The sequence below is a fragment of the Dromiciops gliroides genome, chromosome X (assembly GCF_019393635.1).
Source record: "Dromiciops gliroides isolate mDroGli1 chromosome X, mDroGli1.pri, whole genome shotgun sequence".
In the NCBI taxonomy this organism is placed as follows: domain Eukaryota; kingdom Metazoa; phylum Chordata; class Mammalia; order Microbiotheria; family Microbiotheriidae; genus Dromiciops; species Dromiciops gliroides.
Window position 1 is genome coordinate 5382339 of NC_057867.1, and position 23843 is coordinate 5406181.

Consider the following 23843-nt stretch of genomic DNA (forward strand, 5'->3'; position numbering starts at 1 on the left):
AGAACAGCCTCACCTATCAGGCCTACAAGGCCTCATTTAGCAGAAGCATCCGGAGGGTCCTAGAGGGTATTTCCAGTATGCAGCTCTAGGATGCCTTGGAGGACCAGCCGCCAGCCCATCTCAGTGGTCTTGGGAGTTCCTCAGGAGCAGCTGTGCCTAAGATCAAGTAGTCCATCCAACCCAACCCCTTGTGGTCCAACTGAGGAAACTGGATGCCCCACCAGCAGGGCAAAAGTCCCAGCTCCCCTAAGGGTCAAATCCCCTCCCTCCCAGACCTGCTCCCCCATAATAGATGTTTGTTGATTGATATGCTATTACATGGTATAACTTATATTGGATTGAGTTCTTAAGGGGGGAGGGAGGGAAGAGGAAGAGAATTTGGAACACAAAGTTTTAAAAAATCGACATGACAATTTCTTTATACATGTAACTTGGGGAAAATTTTAAATAAAGAAAGAATATGCACCAGGATTGATTTGCTATTGCTGCCAAGGAGCAAGCCAGGAATGGCCAGAAGTGTAACAGAAAGAGCTCCTTGCCCTTTTTAGACAAGTTACTATACTTCCCTGAGGCAACGGCGAGGCCTTGGTGTAAAGCTTGCAAAATATTTGACATGTTATCTCATTAGTGGCTCACAACCAAGCCTATGAGATAGGTAGGAAACTGAGACTCAGAGAGGTTGTCTTACCAAAGGTCGCACAGCTCACAAGTGGCTGACACAAGATTTCTCTCAATCTACCCTTTATGTCTTGAACAAGCTGCCTGTATTATAAGCCTCTTAAGTGTCAGAGAAATGGAGACTGTTGTTATTAGCCTCTCATTTCAAGGATGGTACTCTGCAGAGAGAAGTTAGGGAACTCTATTCACCCATTCACCCACTGACAAACAGAGAACAGGCTTTTGAGTTAAGCATGTTAACCAAGTCACTGAGCACAGCTAATCCAGAAAAAGATTCCGAGGAATCTGAGAATACCAGGAATGTGAGAACTCAACAGTTTTTATTGAGCATTCTTTTCTTATACAGTTAAGAGACACACAGAAAGGTTACAAAGACGTTGGTCCAGCACCCAGGGAGCTTTTCTAGGTCTCCCAAGGCTCAGATGCCAACTCATCTCTAAACTGGGAGGCCATGCTTGCTTCATACTTCTCCCACCCATTGGAACTTCAACTACACAAACATTCCTCATGCCATTTTTCCTGACCCTCTTCTACTGATGCATGACCCTCCCATACCTTAGTAGGTTAAATGAGCTCCTATAGTCACTTATTCACTCACTCACACACGCACACCCACACACACCCATTCCTTAGTGGCTAAAACTGAGGTCATCATGTATTACAGTTCCCTGTTATATGCCGTATCTCCCCGCTATCATGTAAGTGCCACATCCTATTTTAGAATCTCTCGTGTCTAGAACTGTTCAGTAAATGTTAGATGGTTAACAAATGTTTCTTTATTGAATGGATTCTAATACAATAGGATCATAGGCTTAGCGGCCGTCAAATCTAACACCCTCATTTTGTAGATGAGGAAACTGAGGCTGACAGGAGTGAAATGCCTTGCCCAGGACCACACAGCTAGTAAGTCATGATTTCAAGTTGTCTTCCCGACTCCAAATGTAAAAAAGCCACATATCTGATGGAATAACTCACAATGTATATTTGTGTGGAGAGCTGGAAGACCTTCTCGAACATCCTGACTGTGACCTTGGGTAAACTGATTAATCTCTTAGTCCTTTAGGCAACCCTCTAAGATTTAGTAAATTGCAGAGGTGTTATTCTGTTTCAGCAGAAGGAGTTTACTCACCTGGGAGTTCCCTATACCACTGAAATCAGAAGTTTGGTCCTCATCTCTATTCATTTAGTTGATGGGATTATTCTCGAATATGAATTCTTTGATGTCTAATAAGGTTTGAACTCCCACTAAAAGCTTTTCCACAGGCATTACATTCAAAAGGCTTTTCTCCGCTATGAATTCTCTGGTGCTTAATGAGGTCAGAGCTTCTCCTAAAGGCTTTCTCACACTCATTACATTTATAAGGTTTCTCCCCACTATGAATTCTCTGATGTTGAATAAGATCTGAACTCCACCTAAAGGCCTTCCCACATTCATGACATGCATAAGGTTTCTCCCCACTATGAATTCTCTGATGGTCCATAAGAACTGAGCTTGCCCTAAAGGCTTTCCCACATTCGGGACACTCATGGGGTTTCTCTCCTCTGTGAATTCTTTCATGCTCAATCAGGGCTGAGCTCCCTCTGAAAGCTCTTCCACATTCATGACAACCATATGGTTTTCCTTCCATATGAATTCTCTGATGCCGAATCAGGTACGCATTCCTTCTGAAAGCCTTCCCACATTTGATGCACTCATAGGGCTTTTCTCCACTGTGTATTCTCTGGTGGTTGATAAAGGTTGAAATCAATCTGAATGCTTTTCCACATTCATGGCACTCATAAGGTTTCTCTCCACTGTGAATTCTCTGATGTTGAATTAGATCTGAACTAGCCCTGAAGGCTTTTTCACATTCATTACATCCATAGGGCTTTTCTCCTGTATGAATTCTCTGGTGTCGAATCAGGTGAGATCTCCCCCTAAAGTCTTTTCCACATTCAAAGCACTTATAGGGTTTCTCCCCACTGTGAATTCTCTGATGCTGAATAAGGTATGAACTCCACCTAAAAGCTTTGCCACATTCATGACATTTGTAGGGTTTTTCTCCTCTGTGAATTCTCTGATGTTCCAGAAGGGCTGAGCTACCTCGGAAGGCTTTGCCACATTCACTACATTCATAGGGCTTCTCTCCACTATGAATTCTACGATGTTTGATAAGGTCTGAGCTTCCCCTAAAAGTCTTCCCACATTCATTACATTCATAGGGCTTCTCTCCACTATGGATTCTCTTGTGATTAATAAAACTGGATCTTTGCCGGAAGGCTTTGCCACATTCATTACATTTGTAGGGTCTCTCTCCGGTGTGAATTCTCCGATGGTTAATAAAGCTTGAATTTTGCATGAAGGCCTTCCCACATTCAAGACACACATAGGGTTTCTCTCCACTGTGAATTCTAAGATGGTCAATAAGGCTGGATCGCCCTCGGAAGGTTTTTCCACACTCTTTACATTCATAGGCTTTCTTCACACTTGGGAGTCTCTGATTTTTTCTAAATTCGGCATTTTGTTTAAAGCTTGGGTCGCATGGATCGCAAGTATGAGCTTTCTCTTCCAAAGCATCTCTCTGAATTGTCAGCTCAGTTTTTAAGCTTGGATCATTGTTGCCCCTCCAAGCTTTCTGACCAGCGGTCACCTGATTTCCCTCTCTCTCCTCTATGCTTGTGCCTGCTAGGCTTTCCATCAGGCTCTCTGAGCTGCCCTCACATGCAGAGTTTTCCCTCAAGTTAGGGTCATGGGGAATGGCTCTTGGAAGTCCTGCCAGCATAGTTGTATGTGCATCAAATCCTGCACACATCTTCTGCTTTGCAGCAGACTTCTTGTTCTCTATCTTAGTGCTGGCACCTGCAATGTCAAACAAAAACCAAAATGACCTCAGCTTTTTGGTTAGGAGAATCAAGGGGCCAGGTCACACTAATAAGAGTGTCTAGATCCCCCAGGTCTTGCCTGCTACCCCTTCTTAGTCCTCCCAGCCCATGAAGACCTTTCTTATCCTCTCAACTGGATAGAATGGCTCTCTTCTTTGATCCCCACAGCACTTTGCAAGGATGACAAAGAAAGCAACCAGGCTCAAATGGAGCTGGAATTCACATTTTATGAGCATTGGTAGAAAGAACCTGGGGCTATTCCGTTCAGAGGAGATACCCCAAGGGCCTGGTAGCTGTTCCATGGAAGATGTCTTCTGAATGGCCCTGATGTAGGAGGCAAAAAGGGGTTATCAGAAAAACCTAAGACCCAAGCTCTAATTCAGATATGAACCCTAAAAAGGGATTCAGAGGGGGCAGCTAGGTGGCACAGTGGATAGAGCACTGGCCCTGGAGTCAGGAGTACCTGGGTTCAAATCCGACCTCAGACACTTAACACTTACCAGCTGTGTGACCTCGGGCAAGTCACTTAACCCTCATTGCCCAACCAAAAAAAAAAAAAAAGGGATTCAGATCTCAGTTAATGGATAACTTCTTCATTAATATAAGTCAGGGCCTAGTTTCTTGCATACCCACATTAATCAGTACTCATAACAAGAACATAAAGAACCAGGTCAAAAAGACCATAGCGATAACAATGATATACTGACAGGCTATAGAAAATCAAACTAGAAATAAATGATAAATGAAGATATTTTGAAACTAAGCACGGGAACCAGAAAGAGACATGCACAGAAAAGGCCAAATGTGTCCCCAGACTCACCTTATGACTTGTAAACCCCCAAAACACACCTCCATGGAAAAAGGTACCTGCCTCAGGGGTTGGCTTAAGCCCCCTCATTAGGATAGACCCTCCCCTGTACCTCCCTAAAGTGGAGAGTATTATAATGAGACTGCTAATCAATTAATCCATACTATAAATATAACTATCTTTTCTTTCCCTATTTCCACTTTTCTGGGTCTCTCCCTGTGTTCACTCACAGTATTGCAATAAATCTTGGGAAACTGAGTCACTGAGTCTTGTCATTCTTTTGGGAGGACTCACCGTCAGTTTGACCCTAATTGCCCACATCAGCCCCAGGCCAAACACCAGGAGCAATGAGCAGAAATGAAAAACAGGTTGGTTTCCACCACTGGAGGTATTCAAGGGAAGGCTAAATGTTGTAGCCGGTTCCACTGACCTCGGAGGTCGCTTCTAGCTCTGTGATTTTATTCTATTAGCCCAAATGAGGGTCTCTACATGATCAGTGTTATCACAGAGCAGTTGTGGAGAGAACAGAGCACTAAGAACTGGGGGAATTAGAAATGGCCTACGAGAGAGAGAGAGAGAGAGAGAGAGAGAGAGAGAGAGAGAGAGAGAGAGAGAGAGAGAAGGAGGAGGAGGAGGAGAAGGCAGAGAGAGAGGAAGGGAGGAGAGGGGGAGGAAGAGAGACAGAGAGAGAGAGAGAGAGAGAGAGAGAGAGAGAGAAGGAGGAGGAGGAGGAGAAGGCAGAGAGAGAGGAAGGGAGGAGAGGGGGAGGAAGAGAGACAGAGAGAGAGAGAGAGACAGAGAGACAGAGAGAGAGAGAGAGAGAGAGAGAGAGAGAGAGAGAGAGAGAGAATGCCAAGACAGAGAAGAGAGAAGGAATAGTGGGTATGAGCTGCAGCGGTATAACTGGAAGGGAGCATGGGTGAAGGGGGTCAAGGTGTCATCAGCCTCGATCTACCACTTCTCCAGTCCTAGCCTCTCTGCTGTCCTCTCCTAAAGAGCATCTCAAACTGAATGTCCTGGAGATGTCAAAAACTGAACTCATGATCTTCCTCTGAGCCCTCACATGATAGATGGGTATTTCCATCGTTGTATCCCTGCTCTGCACAACTGGTTCTTGAAGGGAGACAGATCTTTCTTTGGGAGGGGGAAAGGCCTTTGGGGCTACCCTTTGCCACAGGATCTCACCTCCCTTAGTTGTTCTCTTCCCCTGCCCCATGGTGGTTATTACTAGCATGAACTTCAGTCAACCTTGATGCCTATTGAATAAAGCACAAGCCTGGAGAGGGGGCCTTTCACCTTGTCTCATGCAGAACTAGGGAGGCTACTTGAGGCCCATGGCCAAACCATGCTCCCTCCTCCTGCTCCTAGAGCACTGGGCTCTGTTTGGTGACCTTTTCCTGGCTCTTTCCCCAAAACAAGACACCACACCAATTCCCAGCTTTCCCCAAACTATGTCATCATATTCATGGACCCCAGACCTGCCCCAGCTTCCTATATGTATTGTTTTCTCCCACTGGAAAGGAAGTTCTAGGAGGGCAGGGGTGGCCTTGTGTGTTGTTTAAAATGATTGCTACTACTGTACTTTATAAATCGATTTATTGTTATTTATATATTAATGGTTATTATACCAATTTGGGCAGTAAGCATTTGTTATTGATTAATATATATCAGTAAAGTATTAACCCCATGTCTCCCTAACTTCTCGTGGTCCTAAGAGGAGGAGCGAACACCAAGAGAAAGTGTTCCAAGCCAAGAAAGCAGATAAAGAGAAGGGGAAAGGGAGGGGAGAGAGGGGGAGAGAGGGGGAAAGAGAGAGAGAGAGAGAGAGACAGACAGACAGACAGAGACAGAGAGAGAGAGAGCGAGAGACAGAGACAGAGAGAGAGAGAGAGAGCGAGAGACAGAGAGAGAGAGAGAGAGAGACAGAGAGAGAGAGAGAGAGAGAGAGAGCAAGAGACAGAGAGAGAGAGAGCGAGAGACAGTGAGAGACAGAGAGAGAGGGAGCAGTGACATACATGGCCAAGGATTTGATCCTCTTTAAATAGAGGCAGGTCCTTATACATTGATCACAGTTCATTGGTTAGCATCATCAGTTCCATTGATTGACATGACTTGAGGGTGGTCTAAATGAAAATAAACCCTACAGATAAGATCAGAGAAAGAGTATGCAAAAGCCCCTCACTGAAGGGCAAAGGTGAAGTCCAGCATCTGGGTGTGGTTCTTCAGTGAGCTGGACAAAAGAGTCTTGGTTTTTCTTGGTTCCTTGGGCTCATCCCAGGCTGACCTTTCTGGACTGGGGGAGAGAAAGGACTGAAATTGATCTTGGGGTCTCCCCTAGAATCCATTATTAATTATTATTTTCTCACACTTGCTTGTATTTGTCTTCTCAGCATTTGGTGCAGTGTCTGGTGCAGAAGAAGTACCTAAGAAAGGTTTTGATTCATTCAGTCATTTCTCCCCCTGCCACACACACACACACACACACACACACACACATATCTGGGTTATCACTGCCTTCTCCACCTCCTGGAACTTTTTCTCTGACTCACCTGAGCAGGGGCCTCTCAGGACTCCCTTGTTCTCATTCTCCTGAAGGTCCCAGATTCAGAACATTTCTTCTCACACCAGAACAGGGTGTCAGGTGCCATTCGGAACCTGGGAATTTGGCCAAAAAGGCAGTGGGACAGAGGAGTGTTAACAAGAACACTTAGCTTTTCGGGGGGCTCATGACGTATTCCACCATCAAAGTCCCCCAGTGCTTCATCATAGTGTGGTCGTGGCTCCAGGGTTCTGAAGGGAAGGGTAAAAGCCTGTTGTCAGAGTCAGAGAACATCACAAAGCGGGCCACAGAGGGGATCCCTCCAGCACTGGATCTTGGGAACAAAATGAGACCCATCAGATGGGTTTGATATGGGCTTGGGGCATATGGAGGAATTAAGGGACTATTAAAGTTTAAACTGGCCAACTAGCCACACCCAACAAGTAAGGGAGATAAGCCCCCTAGGTGTGGCTGCTACCTGATCAGCACTGGGGGACAGAGAAGTCAGGATCACTACCTCTCATTCAAGCTTTCTCCACCCCCAAAGGGAACTACCCACAGTCGGGTGGTCACCCTGTCTGTGCCCTCATCATCCTCTATAAAAGCTTTTGCCTTTCTTCTGTTGGGGAAGCAAGATGTCTTGAAGAGATCTCCTCCCCTTGAGGGAAGACTTCCCTCTTAGTCACTTTCTCTACACATCCAAATAAAAGACTATTTTATTCTAATTGGATCGTGTTCAATGTAATTCTTTAAAGAGGAATACCCAAGAACCCCACTACTGTTTCCAAATGGCTCATGAGCATGTAGGGCTACATTTGCCCTACAGTGCCTTATCTTAGTTGTTCAGGTCAGCTAAGGTCTGTATCTGGCCTCCTGGCTGTTCCTCACACATGACCCTCCATTTCCCCTTCCCATACCTTTGCACTGGATGTTCCCCCATGCCTGGCATGCCATTCCCCCTCACTTCAGCCCCATAGCTCTCCTGGCTTCTTTCAGGGCTCAACTAAGTTCCTGCCTTCTTTCTTCAGGAGCCCCTCCCTGCCCCCCCCACTCCAGTTAACTTGGATGGGTGCTGTGTATACCGGTGTATGTACAAGTTGTCTCCCCAGCACCCAGAACAGCACCTGGTACATAGTAGGCACTTTACAGATGCCTGTTGATTAAGTGAGTGTTGAGTTCTTGGGCTACAGCCCCTCTTGGGTCCTTCCACCAAGTTGTAGAAGGGTTGAGATCTGCTTCAGTGGAGGCTGTACTGGCACAAAAAAACCCCGCCAAAGTCTCCCACGTCTGCCTAGCTCTGTTCACCCCCTCAGCTCCCACCTTATTTCAGGCCCTCACTGCCTTTCACCTACATTATTGTAGCAGCCTCCCTGAGCAGTCTTCCTGCCTCTAGTCCTCAGCCATTAAAGTGATCTTCCCAAAGGGCAGGTCTATGTCACCCTCCACCCCCCCATTCAATAAACTGCAGGGGCTCCCTAGCACCTCCAGAATCCAATATCAAGTCTTCTGATTGGCTTTTTTTTTTTTTAATTTTTTTTTTTTTTGGCTGGGCAATGGGGGTTAACTGACTTGCCCAGGGTCACACAGCTAGTAAGTCAAGTGTCTGAGGCCGGATTTGAACTCAGGTACTCCTGAATCCAAGGCCAGTTCTTTATCCACTGCGCCACCTAGCCGCCCCTCTGATTGGCTTTTAAAACCCTGCATGCCCTGCCTCCTCCTCCCTTTCCAGTATTCTTATAGCTCACTCCTCCACACATACTCTTCAGTTCAGTGACACTGGCTTCCCGGTTGTGCCCTAGTCTTGGACTGTACTCCCTCCGCATCTTTGTCTGTTGGCTTCCCTGGATTTCTTCAAGTCCTAGCTCACAATCCCATCTTCTGCAAGAAACCTTTCCTAATCCCCTATTCATTCTAGTGATTTTTCTCTAAGACTGTTGTTGCTCACTCATTTTTCAGTTGTGTCTAACTTTCTGTGACTCCATTTGGGGTTTTCTTGGCAAAGATGATGGAGTGGCTTGCCATTTCCTTCTCCAGTTCATTTTACAGATGAGAAAACTGAGGCCAACAGGGTGAAGTGATTCACCCAGGTCACACAACTGGTAAGTGTCTAAGGCCAGATTTGAACTCATTCCAAGCCCAGTGCTCTATCCAATATGCCACCTAGCTGGCCCAATCCCTCTAAAATTATCTCCAATTTATCCTGTCTTTATCTTGTTTGTACCTCATTGTTTACTTCTTATCTCCCCCACTGGATTGTGAGCTTATCGAGGCCAGGGACTGGTCTCTTGCCTTTCTTTGTATCCCAGGCTTAGCACAGTGCCTGGCACATAGTAGGCACTTAATAGATGTCCTCCAGAGAGACCACACCCTCCATAATTCTCCCAGAATCCCAGAATCTTAAATTTGGAAGGCACTTTAGGCATTAACTTAGTCCCACCCATACCCAAATCTGAACAAAATTTCCTTCTACAAAAAGTAGTCATAGAAGATTTTTCTGGAGATCCCCAAGGATGGAGAACTGCCTACTTCCAGAGGCCATCCCTGCATTTCTGGCAAGCTCTGTTAGGAAGTGTTCCTGACATCTGTTTTGAAGCATCTCCCAGCCCCCAGCCCCCAGCCCCATTGCTCCTCCCGGTTCCACCCTCTAGGCCAAGGAGAATAAGGGGAAGCCCTCTTTCACATGACAGCCCCTCCAATATGTGAAGACAACTAGCTCCCTGCCCCCAACTCTCTACTTCGAGCCAAACCTCCCAGGTTTCTTAGCCAGTCCCCATATACCATGATTTGGAAACACTTTCCCAACTTGATTGTGATCCTCTGGAGTTCATCAAAGTCCCTCCTCTCCTCCCCAGTCCTGCACAATATGCCTCTTAAGGCAGCCCAAGAGCACTGCAGTCACACTCAGGTTGTGTTCATTAAAACTCCCAGATGTTTTTCAGATCAACTGCTATATGGCAACCCCCCCCCCCACCACACACACACATACAGGCATGCACGCCCATCTGGTACTTGTTAAGGCGATTTTTTTGGAAGCCCAGCATAAGAATCTACATTTATCCCTACTGAATTTCATCTTGGAGAAGCCCAGTAGATAGAGGGCCAACCCCCCCCCCCCCACCCAGTCAGAATGGCTGAAGTCCAAGTGCAGTCTTGGATACCACACCTCTGGCTGAATGAACACATCACCATCTCTCAGTGCTCTGAGACTCCATTGCAAGAGGACATTTTCTCACCCAGAGTTATCAAAATTCATCTTATTGGTTAGCCCAAATCTCGAGTCCATCCACAGTGTTTGTTATTTCTCCCAGTTCGGTATCATACACAAATCTGACAAACATGAGAACTACGCTTAAGTCAAGTTCCTGATAAAACTTGGAAACAGCTTGGCGCCTCAGGTAGACTCTCCCCAGAGGAGTGAACACTGAGCCTGAACATACTATTTGCTAGCCCACGGTTTTCCATGAGAGCCTTTGCCAAGTGCTCTGCTAAATCGATGTCAAACATTTCTACAGAATTCCCCTGGTCTATTGATCAGCCTCATCTTTTCATAAGGTTAGTGGACTGATCAGATAACTACAAAAAAGGACCCACAACTCTTCTGTTGTCTCAGTCCTCTTGACTTATGTCTTGCCACTGGACTTCAATGACTCTGGAAGAGACAGTGAGGCTGATGACTTTGTACAGCTAGCCCTCACTTAAATCCAATTCACCTGCAAGTCACAACATCACCCTCCTGATGTCATTGGTCCTCTTTGAAAATGAAGGATGAGGGGGCGGCTAGGTGGCACAGTGGATAAAGCACCGGCCCTGGATTCAGGAGTACCTGAGTTCAAATCTGGCCTCAGACACTTGACACTTACTAGCTGTGTGACCTTGGGCAAGTCCCCCATTGCCCCACCCAAAAAAAAATTTTTAGGGGCAGCTAGATGGCACAGTGGTTAAAGCACTGGCCCTGGATTCAGGAGGACCTGAGTTCAAATCTGGCCTCAGACACTTGACACTTACTAGCTGTGTGACCCTGGGCAAGTCACTTAACCCCCATTGCCCCGCAAAAAAAAAATAATAATATAAAAAAAAGAAAATGAAGGATGAGGGGCAGCTAGGTGGCACAGTGGATAAAGCACTAGCCCTGCATTCAAGAGGGCCTGAGTTCAAATCCGACCTCAGACATTTGACACGTAAGTAGTCAGTAGTAGTAGTAACAGTTGTGTGACCCTGGGCAAGTCACTTAACCCTCACTGCCCTGCAAAAAAGCAAAAAAACAAAACAAAATTTAGAAAATGAAGGATGAGAGGACCTGAGTTCAAATCCAGTCTCAGACACTTGATACTTAACTAGCTGTGTGACCCTGGGCAAGTCACTTAACCCTCATTTCTCCACCAAAAAAAAAAAAAGAAAATGAAGGATAAGGGGCAGCTAGGTGGTGCAGTGGATAAAGCACCGGCCCTGGATTCAGGAGCATCTGAGTTCAAATCCGGCCTCAGACACTTGACACTTACTAGCTGTGTGACTCTGGGCAAGTCACTTAAGCCCAACTGCCTCACCAAAAAAAAAGAAAAGAAAAGAAAAAAACAGAAAATGAAGGATGAAAAAACAAGTTTACTTGTCAGCTCATTCTGAGCATTAGCCAATAGCTCAACATTCATATATTTTCAGCTGTGGCCTAGAAATGCAAATTGTTCTCAGACACCATCTTTTTTAACCAACTGTTCACTTCCCCAAACTGCCTTACTCTTCTGAAAACTTTACCTTCAATCAGCAGTAGTGATGGAAAAAAACCACCTGCATCCCTAAAGTCTTCAGTTTCTTGCCCAAGATTTCACAATCCTTAGCAATGCTTTCTCAATTCCTTATGGGAGTATCTTTTGTGCCCATGTGAATCACCAGAACTAGGTAGTAGACATAAAGTTTGACAAGTCTTGCTAGATTCTTGGTCTCATGCTAGATACATGCCCTGGGAAGAAAGCTGACCTCTATTCTTATGAAGTTGTCAAATAGCTACCGTAATAACCCCTCAGCAGTCCCTTTTCCTCTGACCCTTCCTGGAGGATGTCTCACTCGATGTCACCTGTGGATCCATATTACTTTGGGGACAATGTAGTAGACTGAGTAAGGTCTGAGATCCATGGGTCCATCCTTGAATAACACTAAGGTCTGAAGTGCAGCAGCCACTCTGGCCTCACCCCATTGCTGACTGGCATGGGAGCTTTAACTTGCTCCATTCTTGAGCACTTACCTTCCTTAGGCAGCCTGGCTCCTTCCCCACCCCCCCCATCTCGGGGCTTCATCATATACTGGTGCCTGGTTTAGTGAGATAGCCCTTTTGCAACTCCAAACTCCTGGCCTCTAGTCCCACACCAGCAGCATGGATTATAGGCAAAACAACAAAGACTGTCCCTTCTTGGTCATAGAAGAAAAGGTGGGGGGGGGGGAAGCTAGGTGACGAAGTGGATAGAGCACCAGCCCTGGATTCAGGAGGACCTGAGTTTAAATCCAGCCTCAGACACTTGACGATTAGCTGTGTGACCTTGGGCAAGTCACTTAACCCTCATTGCCCCGCAAAAAAAAAAAAAAAGAAAGAAAAGGTAGTGGGGACAGCCAGAAGGAATCTTGGAGATCATATCCCTGACCTGAGCAGCTAGAAGCAACATCTCCTTCCATTCCGCAGAGCTCTGTTTGGCTCTGTCCTTTGCACCTATCACATTCTATCTCCTATCCTGCTTAGCTGTGGGCACATTGTAACCCTCGCCAGAATGGAAACTCTCGGCGGGCAGGACCTATGGTTTTTTCATCTCTGTATCCCCACTGTCAGCTGTAGGTTTTTACATGTAGTGAGGGCTCAGCAATTTGCTCAGACCCTTTCACTTTATAGACAGAAAGGAGACAGTGATTAGTCCAAGGGCAAACAGCAGAGTTAGATGGCAGGACCTGCACTACAAGAGAGTTTTCTGGCTCCTCTCCCCCCAAAGCCCAGGGCCCTTTCCTCTGCTCCAATCTGAAAGCCTCAGGTATTTATAGAGCACCTAGGGTCCTGGGGAATGATTGGTGTCTACTGGAATCACAGAATACTTGAATTGGAAGGGAAAACTGAGACCCAGTGAAGGGATCATACAGTAAGTTAATGGAAAAGCTGGCACTAGAACTCAGGGCATTGCCCCTAAGTGTCCTAAGTTCCTGATGGGGTCTCATCTGTTTTACAGAAAGAATGGGGATATAGAGACACTCCCCAAACTCCTGCATCTTGCACCCTATCTCTCCATGCTCAGCCTGCCCAAGTGGTACCCATAGTGAACAGGTTCTAGAAACAAGGCCACTGGCAAAGGAAAAAGTGAGGCCTGTTGGGCAGTTTTCGCTCAAGGAATCAATGGAGCAGACACAGCAAAATCTAAAGGGAAAGATCCCTGAGCTGGAGGTCATGAGGCCTGTTTCTGACACCGGCATCCACTTGCTCTGTAACCTTGGAAAAATCCCTTCCCCAGTCAAGGCCTAATAGGAAATAACAATCTCCCAATGCTGGAGCACTATAACATTGAACAGTTTCCTCGTGACCAGCCTCGCCCCATCTTAAATCCCTCCCTTCTGCAGAAAGCCTTTCCCTGTTGCCCCCACTGGACTCCTAGGGCCTTCCTTCTGAGGTCACTTCCCACTGGCCCTGTCTGTATCTTATCAGCACATAGTTGTTGGCATGCTGTCTCCCCTATTAGATGATGAGCTCCTTCAGGGCAGGGACTGTTTGTGGCAGAACTTAGCAACGATTAGCCCACTGAGGTAGGTGGTGAAGTTTTAATACTAAAACATTTTGATTTCAAAAACAATAAATATTGATAGATTAAAACCCGTAAGAAGGGGCAGCTAGGTGGCACAGTGGATAGAGCACCGGCCCTGGATTCAGGAGGACCTGAGTTCAAATCCGGCCTCAGACACTTTACACACTTACTAGCTGTGTGACCCTGGGCAAGTCACTTAACCCCAATTGCCTCACCAAAAAAAAAAAAACCATGAAAAAAACCCATAAGAACCAAAGCTCTTTGAGAAGATTCTCAATAATGTTTAACGATGTAAAGATTCAGAGACCAAGAAGTTTGAGAATGGCTATATTGTAGAAATCAGTCTCTCATTATTAGGTTTTAATGTTATTTTTTGGAGGGGTTACCTCTGTCATACTTATATAAAGAGTGGTTTATTTTATATATTCAAGGTTTTCTCCATTTCCTAGTCTACCATCTTTTAGCATCTTTACATATATTTCCAGATTTCCAGTGCTTCTCTTCATTGTTCTTATTTTTCTTATTCTTTTTTACCATCTATTTATTTATGTTTCTTTAGAATTTTTCCCCACCTGACATGTAGAAACAAATTGTAACATTGATTTTAAAACTTTGTGTTCCAAATTCTCTTCCTTCCTTCCTCTGTATCCCCCCCTTAAGAACTCAAGCAATTCAATCTAAGTTATATACGTGCAGTCATGCAAAACATAGCAGACAAAAAAACTTTAGAAAAAGGAACTAAAAAAAAGAAAAAGGAATTGTCATTTGCAGCAGATCATCTTACAATATTGCTGTTATTTTGTATATAGTACTTCCTTGTATATTTTGTATACAATACTTCCTTGTATACAGTACTTTGTATACACTTTGCATCAACTCATGTAATCCCCATTTAATAGACTTCGAGACTGGAACCCAGACAGTATGACTTACTCATGGTCTTTCACACACAGCTGGAGTCAGTCTGGCTACAAACACAAGTCTGCACATCCTTGCTAACTTTCCAGTGACACCAGCTACAGTACAAAAAGAGCAATCTCTAAGTAATCAAACCTAAATGCTGCTGCACCATGGGGTACAGGTAACCCCCAAATCTCTGCTTTTCTTTCTTTTTTTGGGTGAGGCAATTGGGGTTAAGTGACTTGCCCATATCTAAGGCCGGATTTGAACTCAGGTCCTCCTGAATACAGAGCCACTGCTCTATCCACTGTGCCACTTAGCTGCCCCCTTTTTTTGTTTTGTTTTTGGAATTTTTTTTTTGGTGAGGCAATGAGGGTTAAGTGACTTGTCCAGGGTCACACGGCTAGTAAATGTCAAGTGTCAAGTGTCTGAGATGGATTTGAACTCAGATCCTCCTGAATCCAGGGCCAGTGCTTTATCCACTGCGCCACCTAGCTGCCCCGACCCCCAAATCTCAAAGGCTATGACCAGCTCCCAACATCAAGTATAGAACCAAACACAGTCTGTCTGTTATTGGAGGAGCAGCATAGGTAAGTCTCAGAAGGGTTATCTCCAGAAAGCTGGGAGACAAATTCTCTGGTTCACAGCAGTGCATGAGATCATCAACTAAGTTACAGAAGGTTTGCCATCACTGGTGAAATAACAGAACTTGGAAGTAAATAAACAATTAGAGGGCTCAATGGACAAAGGAGAACAGAAGGGACATCGAGGGAGGCAGGCACTGGAAAAATGCAATATTTGGCTGTGAAGGTTGGTTCTATAAGGTTTTTGTTCAGTTGTTTTCAAGAAACATCCAACTCTTTGTGACCCTGAGTGGGATATGGTGGGCTGGGGTCACTTTAGACTCTGAAGCTTATTACCAGATCATTCTGTCCATGTTTTGTCCCATTGCTAACAACAGAATATTGTAGCAATCACTTATCTTGCTTTGCTGAACTTGGTGTACACTGGTACCATCCTTCCCTCCCTGCTTGCATTCCAAAGCCCCCAGTCCCTGTTATTGTTAGATCATTCTATTCATATTCCATCCTGTTGCTAGCACCCCCCCCCTCCCGCCTTGCTCTGTGGTCAAGCAGGAGAGCTGTCCCCTGTTAGCGCAGACCCATCCTGATACTACCTCTCCCTTCTTGTGTTCCTAAGCCCTAGCTCCTGGTACCAGATCCTGGTACCATCTCTTCTCCCTTCTTGCCCCTTGCCCCCTCCTTACATGGGTGGAGTGGTTTTACCCTTTCCCCCTCCCCTTCCCCCCAGCTCTCGGACATAGCTGATCATGCATCTATACCATGATCACGCGCTGAACACGCATACTGGGTGAGACAGGATTGGATGTTAGATTGTGAGCTCACTCTGTGCATGAGGGGACTGCCCCCTCAAAACTTCCATAAAAAGCCAACTCATGAGCTCATCAGCGTGCTCCTCATCTCTTGCCCATTCTCATGAGAATGAAATAAATCTGTCTCTGCTTGACTTGGTAGTCTCCTTGAATTATTTGGGTAAACTGAAGAAACTGTCCCATACAACCCCTTTTAGGGTTTTTTTTTGGCAAAGATGCTGGAGTGGCTTGCCATTTCCTTCTCCAGCTCATTTTATTGATGAGGAAACAGGTAAACAGGGTCAAGTGACTTGCCCATGGTCACACAGCTAGTAAATGTCCGAGGCCACATTTGAACTCAGGTCTTCCCAACTCCAGACCTGGCACTCTGTGCATTGTGCTACTTAGCTGCAAGGTCAAGAAGGCATAAATATCATTTTATTAAGTCCTGTTCCTAAAGATAATGGAAAAATAAATAATATAATAATAAATAAATAATTTGGATTCTATGATTTATAAACACTAAGGGCCTCAGTTTTTTTCTATTTGTAAATGAGGGGGCTATGTAATCTTGAGCAAGTCCTTTCCCTCTCTGGGCCTGTTTCCTCACTTCATGGTCTCTGACCTCCTTTTGTCTTCCCAAGATTTCCTAAGTGTGAAGCCTCTGCCACTCACTGCTGAGAAGTTGTGCAAGTTCTGGTCCTGACATGATTCTCTGCCTAACTCCCTCTCTCAAATGAGGGTCATCAGACTAGATCTGATGTTCCTTCCACCTCTAACATTCACCATGTCTGAGAGTTAGAAAGTTTGGGCGCAAGGTTTTACCCTCTATAAAGTGAAGGGCCTGGACTTGTCTGGACAGAATTCTCTAAGCTCCCATTTCCTTCCAAGATTCATAGATTGAAAGTTAGAAAAGATATGAGGTCATCTAGTGCAACTACCTCATTTTACAAAGAAACAGACACCTGGCCACAGGGTAACCTTATGGGCCTTATCTAATTTATATCCAGGTCCTAACACTTCAAATCCTACACTCTTGCCACTACCCTAAGCTGATACGAGCAGCTGGGTTTAAATCTTACCTCTGTCCCTGGCTTCTTTCCTCCTAGATAAATTGAGTCAGGGTGGGACTCCAGCAATCAATCAACTAGCATTTATGAACAGGCCAAGTATTATGCTAAAGTAGTGACTGCAATATTCCCAGAATTCAAAGGCCCAAAGAGTTGCTAACTGCAAGGCCCACATATGACACACAGATGAGAAAATACAAAATATATACAGAGTTATCCTGGGCAGAGGGCAGAAGGAGCCATCAGAAAAGGCCTCAATGTAGGTGGAGGTCAGGAGGGATGATAGGGGAGGGGTGTCGGATGGGGGCAGCAGGGTGAGACAATGGGCAGTTTGGCTGGAAGATCCAAGGTCCGTCGTGTAAGGTATAAGATTGGAAAGGTAGGAAAGGGCAGGTTATCAAGGGCTCTGAATGCCCAACAGAGGACTTGGCACTTGACCCTGGAGGCAATGGGGGGCACTAGACTTTACTGGGGGGGTGGAGGGAGGGGAGTGACATGGCTGGACGTTTACTGTAGCAAAAGCCTTCTGGGGGCTGAATGGAGGCTGGGCTGGGGGGGGAGGGACTTGAGGCGGGCTCCTCCCCTCCCCTGCTCAGCTATGGTGCCAGAGGAGGAGGCCGGGCACGGCGGGGGGATGCGAGGGCGGGGGCCCTCCCGAAGGCCCCCAGCCCGACTGCGGCCGCCGCGCTCCCACCCACATTCCACCTCAATCCCCGCCCCGCGATGGCGGAGCTCTCCCAGCTGAGGCCCTCGGGCCGCAGCACCCGGCGCGTGCGCGTGCGCGCGCGCATGCACGACAGCGTACGAGAGGGAGGGGCCGGGCCGAGAGGCGGGGCAGGCGCGAAGGAAGCCGCTCCGAGACCCAGGGCCGGGGAGAGCGGCCCAAGCGGTCGAGCGATCCGCGCGCTCGAGACCCAGCCCGGTACGACCCCCCGAAGAACCCCCCTCCCCGGGCAGCCACTCACCCGAGCCGAGCCCCGGGAGAGGACGCGATGGCGCCGGCGGGGCGAGCAGCCTCCGGCCCCTGGCGGGGGAGCTTCCGCCGCCGCTCTAGGACGCGCGGAGGACCGGGCGTCTCGATGGTGCTCGGGCGCGCTCGCCCCCGCCCTCCTCCTGGACCGGGGCTCCAGGGTTCTGGACCACAATGGAGGAGCGGGCTGGGCGGCTGGGGAGGGGCCCAAGCGCCAGATGTGGCCTCGGGGCCATCCCCTGGCTGGTTGGGCGGGGCAGGTTGGGAAATGAGTGCACCATCAAAACCCGAGGAGCATCAATGACATTTATTAAAATAAGAATAGCTTACATTTCTATGATATTTTAAGGCATCAAGGTGCTTAATCGGACGCTTTCTCATTGGAGTCTCATAACAAACCTGAGGTAGGTACTACAGGTATTATCCCCATTTGTGAGAGTGTCTGAGGCTCAGAGATGAAGCCACTCGTCCATCCAGAGACCATTCAAGAATAATAACAATAATTATAATATAATATAACAATAATAGCTAACGTTATATAAAGCACTTTACGTATATTATCGCAGTTGATCCTCCCAACTATCCCCATTTTACATATGAGGAAACTAAGGCTGAGGTTAAGTGACTTGCTTAGGGTCATACAGCTAGTAAGTGTCTAAGGCTAGATCCAAACATGGGTCTTCCTGAGGCCTAGGTCAGCACTCCATCCACCCAGCTGCCAGCAGACACATACTAAACATTTGCTATTTGCACAGCACTGTTAGTCATGGAGGATCCAAGAAGATAGGCAGGCAAAAGCCTTGCTCCCAAGAAGGGAAAAAAGGCAAGAGGTTAAAGTCAGGATTTAAACCCAGGTCTCCTGACTCCCCAAGTATTATTTTTGTAATTTTTTTTCAATCCCCTTCCCCCTCCCTCACCAAAAACAAAACAAAAAAACAAAAACAAAAAACAACCCTTGTAAGAAATATGCATAGTCAAGCAAAACAAATTCCTATTGGCCAAGTGGCTGGTTGGGCAAGTGTGGAGTCCTATCACACACTAGTCAGCCAGCCTCTGGCCACAGGAGGGGGTGGGTAGGTAGGTTCCTCCTCCCTCCAGGAATCCCTCTATAAACATCAGAGTAGGCAATAAGGGCTAGTGCAAGCATACTAGGAGCTGGAAGGCTCCAGTGCGAATCCTGACTTTGGAAAAGATCGATGGAAAGAGACAGAACTAGGAATTCTCAAGTCCCTTCCAGCTAGTTTCTAAATCTACAAATTCACTGTGTGACTTTGGGCAAGTGCTGCTTCTGTGCTACATCAAAGTTTCTGCCTCTAATAAGGGGGTTGGCCTAGATGATCCCTAGGCTTTCTTCTAGCTCTAGAATCATAGGCCTATTACTTGTGGAACCCAAGGTGGGCCACAAAGATGAACAGCCACACATGTGGAGCCATTTTGTTTCTAAAGCCCAACTCCAGTGCTATCTCCCCCAGGAAGCAATGGCTCCTATCCCTCCTGGGACATCTCTCATAGTGCTCTTCATGAGATTTGGATTCAAGACCTTGGAGCAACTGCCAGCTCTGCTACTGACACTGCAAAGAGAAAGCCGAGGTGCCCACAAGCAGGATGGGCATTCGGAGGCTCAGAGACTTCAAGGCAGAGGGGGGATCTAAAAGATCATCTAATCTAAGCCCCTCATTTTCTAACTGAGGTAATGGAGGCCATGGGGAACAGTGTGTGAGCAGCTTCTCTGTACTCCACTCCAGTGCCCCCCACTTCTAGGGGAGGCTGGAGAGGAGAGTCCGGCTCAAGTTTAGATTGCACTTGACCCTAAGGTCCCTTCCAGCTTGGAGGTTTTGGGATGAGTGTCAGGTAAATGGGTGTAAAAGACTTGCACTGTCACTACTATATGGCTGTTGTGCTCAAACAACGTGCTCCTCTTTGCTGTACTTTGCTGATGCTGTGGTGGTCACAGTCAACTGAGCTCCATCAGCAAGGAAATCCTTTGACACCTCCCTGACCAATTGCCTCTCCTCTCCCTACAGCAGTTATTCCAAACCTTTACATTTCCTCTCAAGCTTCTCATTCTCCAAACCCTCAACTGAGGACCTCAACTCATACTTCCCTCCTAGTTGGTGTCTCTGCTGCAAGTCTCTCCCCACTTCAAACCTCATCCTGCACATAGCTGCCAAAACGATTTCCCCGAAGTACAGGTCTGACCAGGCCACTCCCCTATTCAATAAATGCCAGTGTCTCCATATTACCTTTAGGACCAAATAAGAAATCATGTTTGTTATTAAAAGCCCTTCATAGCCAGGCCACTTTCTCCCTTTCCAGTCTCCTTATATTTTACTACCTTCCTCGAACTGTCCAATTGTTGCCTTTTCACTGGCTGTAGCCCATTCCTGGAGTGCCTTCCCTCCTCCCTTCTGCTTTCCCTAGTCTATGACTTCCTTCAAGACTTAGCTCAATCTCCAATTCCGTAAGATGCCCCCGGGCTTTCTCTCAGAGATCACCTGGAAAAATAGGAGCCCCTTGGGGACAAGATTACTGTCCCTATTTTATAGATGAGAAACTGAGGCTCCCATAGTGACAGTATCATGGGGCTCTGCCCCTCCTAAACTCTTCATTTTCCATCAGCTGCTCTGCCTGGTTTTGACTCCTATGAGTGTCAGTCACGCCCCCTGGTACCCACCATGCCAGGTACCCTGTGGTGGCTGCTGCTCTTCCCCGACCTTTTCAGCTTCCTCTTGCATATTGTCTTCCCCCTTCGATTTTAAGCTCCTCCAGGGCAAAGACTGTCTTTCTTTTTCTTATTTGTGGCCTCAGCACTTAGCACAGTGCTTGGCACATAGTAGGTGCTTAATGTCTATTGATTATTGACACTTACATTCTAGTTCTATTGGAAAGCAATGGGCATCCCTCAAACTTGACATGTCCAAAATGGAGCTCCTGATCTCCCTGTGCCCTCTTCTCCATTTCCTGATTTCCCTACAAATTCTGTCTGGGGTGCCAGGCCTCCTTTTATTCACCATAATTCAAACCTGTCAACCTCTCCCTCACCCCCACCCCCCACTCAATCATTTCCCAAGTCCTACTGATTCTGCTTATACAGTACTTCTCACAACTGGCCACCCCCTGGTGCAGGCTCTCATCACCCCCCCATACACACACACACACACACAATGGCAATACCTGGGGTGGGGGGGCCGAGGGCCTGCCTCTAGTCTCTCTCCCCACTCCAATCCATCACTCAGCTGCCAAAGTGATCTTTGTAAAGTGCAGATCCAACCATGTGACACCCCCTCCCCTCCCCCTCACACAAGGAGCTTCAGTGGTTCCATATTTGCTAAACTCGATGGCATCGAAAGCCTTCCCACAGTATGGTTCAGGGGCAAGTGCCCTGGATTTGGAGTCAAGGGTTTAAATCCCAGCCTTCCTGATTATCAATATAGGAGTTTCTCTTCTCTGGCAATTGAAGGCTTACAAAGCACCCCCCTCACAATAACCCATGGGAGGTAACTGGGGCAAGTACTAATGCTTCCATCTTACAGAAAAGGAAACCAAGGCTCAGGGAGGGGAGGAGATTTGCCCATGGTCACAAAGGTTCCCAGACATCCCAGGTTGGCAGCCATACCTAGGGCTCTTTCCACCAGACCACATTGCTTCTCGTATTGGGATTTTACCTTCCCTTTTGTCCAGTAATAGATTATCTTTGGCAGTGCTGCCACAGAGGGTTTCCCTCAATCCATCACTTTCTTGTACTAAGAGAAGAGACCCTTATTAGCTTATTCCCATGGGGCCACACTAGTGGTCCTCATTGCTAGAGTCCTCTAAGGGTTCCAAAGGGCTTTCCTCACAACAACCCTGTGAGGTAGGTAACAAGTGTTATTCTCCCCATTGCAATGGAGAAAACAGGCTCAGAGGAGGTGCTGAGACTTGGTGCTAAGTCTTCTAAGTCCAGGTTCAGTGCTCTTCCCACTAAACTAGCCCGGCTCTCAAGTCAAGTCACTGAGCCAGCAATGGGACAGAGTGCACGTATGAGGCCGCAACGTTAGGAGGGCAGGCTGCAAAGAGAGAGAGCTCATCAATGACGTAGTCCAAGTCCCTTTTACAGAGAGCTGAGCTGAGGTCCATGAAGATCTGGTAACTTGCCAAGAGGGCTCATCTTTCTCTACATCCCACAAGTCTTTCCTGTATTCCTTATACCCTAGTATGCATCATCTGATGCTGAATAAGGTTTGAGCTCCTGCTGAAGGCTTTGCCACATTCACTGCATTCATAAGGCTTCTCTCCGCTGTGAATCCGCTGATGCTGAATGAGGTTTGAGCTGCGACTAAAATTTTTCCCACACTCATTACATTCGTAAAGTTTCTCCCCACTATGAGTCCTCCTGTGCTGAATAAGGCATGAGCTCTGACTGAAGGTTTTCTCACACTCGTTACATTCATAGCGCCTCTCTCCACTGTGAATTCTCTGATGTCGAATGAGATCAGACCTCACCCTGAAGACTTTGCCACACACATTGCACTCGTAGGGCTTCTCTCCACTGTGAATTCTCTGATGGTTAATAAAAGTGGCTATCTGCCTAAAGGCTTTGCCACACTCACTGCACTGATAAGGCTTCACTCCAGTATGGATTCTTTGATGCTGAGTAAGGTGTGAGTTCTGACTGAAAGTCTTTCCGCATTCATTACATTCATAGGGTTTCACTCCAGTGTGAATTCTCTGGTGTTCGATAAGTTTGGAACTCCCACGGCAGGCTTTGCCACATTCATTACATTCGTATGGTTTCTCTCCGCTGTGAATCCTTTTATGTTCGAGAAGGATGGAATTGCGGCTGAAGGCTTTGCCACACTCGGTACATTCGTAGGGTCTCTCTCCGCTGTGAATCGTCTGATGGCGGATAAGTGCAGAACTTGCCATAAAGGCTTTGCCACATTCGTTACATTCATAAGGTTTCTCTCCACTGTGAATTGTCTGATGATGAATGAGGGTCGTGCTACGACTGAAGGCTTTGCCACATTCATTACATTTATAGGGCTTCTCTCCACTATGAATCTTCTGGTGCTGAAGAAGGTTGGAGCTCCTCCTAAAAGCTTTGCCACACTGGTCACACTTATGAGGTTTGTCTCCACAGTGGGGTTTCGATTGACTTCCATAGTCAGCATTCAGCCTGCAGCCATGCTCATGCAAATTACATCTCTGGGCTCTCTCCCCTGCAGGACCTGTCTCTTGTGGAACAGGATTGGAGCTTTTATCACATTCCTTTTCTACTGGCTGCTCACTTGTGCAGGTTGTCCCGCTGCCAAGATCTTTCTCTTCCTTATCTGAGCCTTCCAGTCTTTCCCCTTCTGGCTTTTCCTGTTGTACCTCTACGCTGCCCCCCAATCCACACGTTTCTTCAGATTGGGAGTCCTGGGAAATGGCCCCTTGGACACCTACCAATGGTATCCCTTGTGATTCTACTTTGGAAGCTTCCTGTCTTGAAACAGACACTCTGTTTTCAGTTTCGTTCTTAGAATCTGAAATGATAAATAGAAAAACACAAATCTCCACTGTGTGAAAGGGATCCACTGATGAGAAAGTTCAGGAGTAGGATCACACAATTTAATGAAGGCCAATGAGGAGTACAGGCTGGGAAGGACACAGGACATCACTGCCTGTAGCCAGCCACTTCTGTAGCCAGTTCACTGCTACAGAAACAAACAGTGGCACTGAGCCTTCCCTTCCCATTCTATCACTATACCACTGCCTCCCTTATCCAAATTCTCCTAGAAGTGGAACAACAGCATCAGAAAGGCTAGAGTCCATAATGAATGTTAAGAACATTAAAAAAGACTCTCCTGTTATATCCTGAGCAATGGGTACCCGACACATGGGGAGGGTCCCACTAGG

At 46.8% G+C, this 23843-nt stretch overlaps 2 protein-coding genes across 2 annotated transcripts in view; both read right to left on the bottom strand.

The window, feature by feature from the left end:
- Nucleotides 1–981: 981 nt before the first annotated feature.
- Nucleotides 982–18037, bottom strand: LOC122733418 (zinc finger protein 501-like). Its single transcript, XM_043973791.1, has 3 exons — nucleotides 17962–18037; nucleotides 6898–7138; nucleotides 982–3517 (listed from the first exon to the last, which is right to left on the bottom strand). The coding sequence occupies exon 3, from the start codon at nucleotides 3468–3470 to the stop codon at nucleotides 1875–1877; it is 1596 nt and encodes a 531-aa protein (XP_043829726.1). The 5' UTR covers nucleotides 3471–3517; nucleotides 6898–7138; nucleotides 17962–18037; the 3' UTR covers nucleotides 982–1874.
- Nucleotides 18038–18258: 221 nt separating this feature from the next.
- The window catches only part of LOC122733534 (zinc finger protein OZF-like), a 5967-nt gene continuing 382 nt past the window's right edge, over nucleotides 18259–23843 (bottom strand). Inside the window, exon 2 of the mRNA XM_043973982.1 lies at nucleotides 18259–23470. Within this exon, the coding sequence (XP_043829917.1) occupies nucleotides 22149–23470 (1322 nt within the window). The 3' untranslated portion in view covers nucleotides 18259–22148. The remainder of the gene's footprint in view (nucleotides 23471–23843) is intronic.

Excerpts from the sequence above, each read along its gene's own strand:
- LOC122733418 (XM_043973791.1), bottom strand. The coding sequence starts at position 3,470 with ATGTGTGCAGGATTTGATGCACATACAACTATGCTGGCAGGACTTCCA.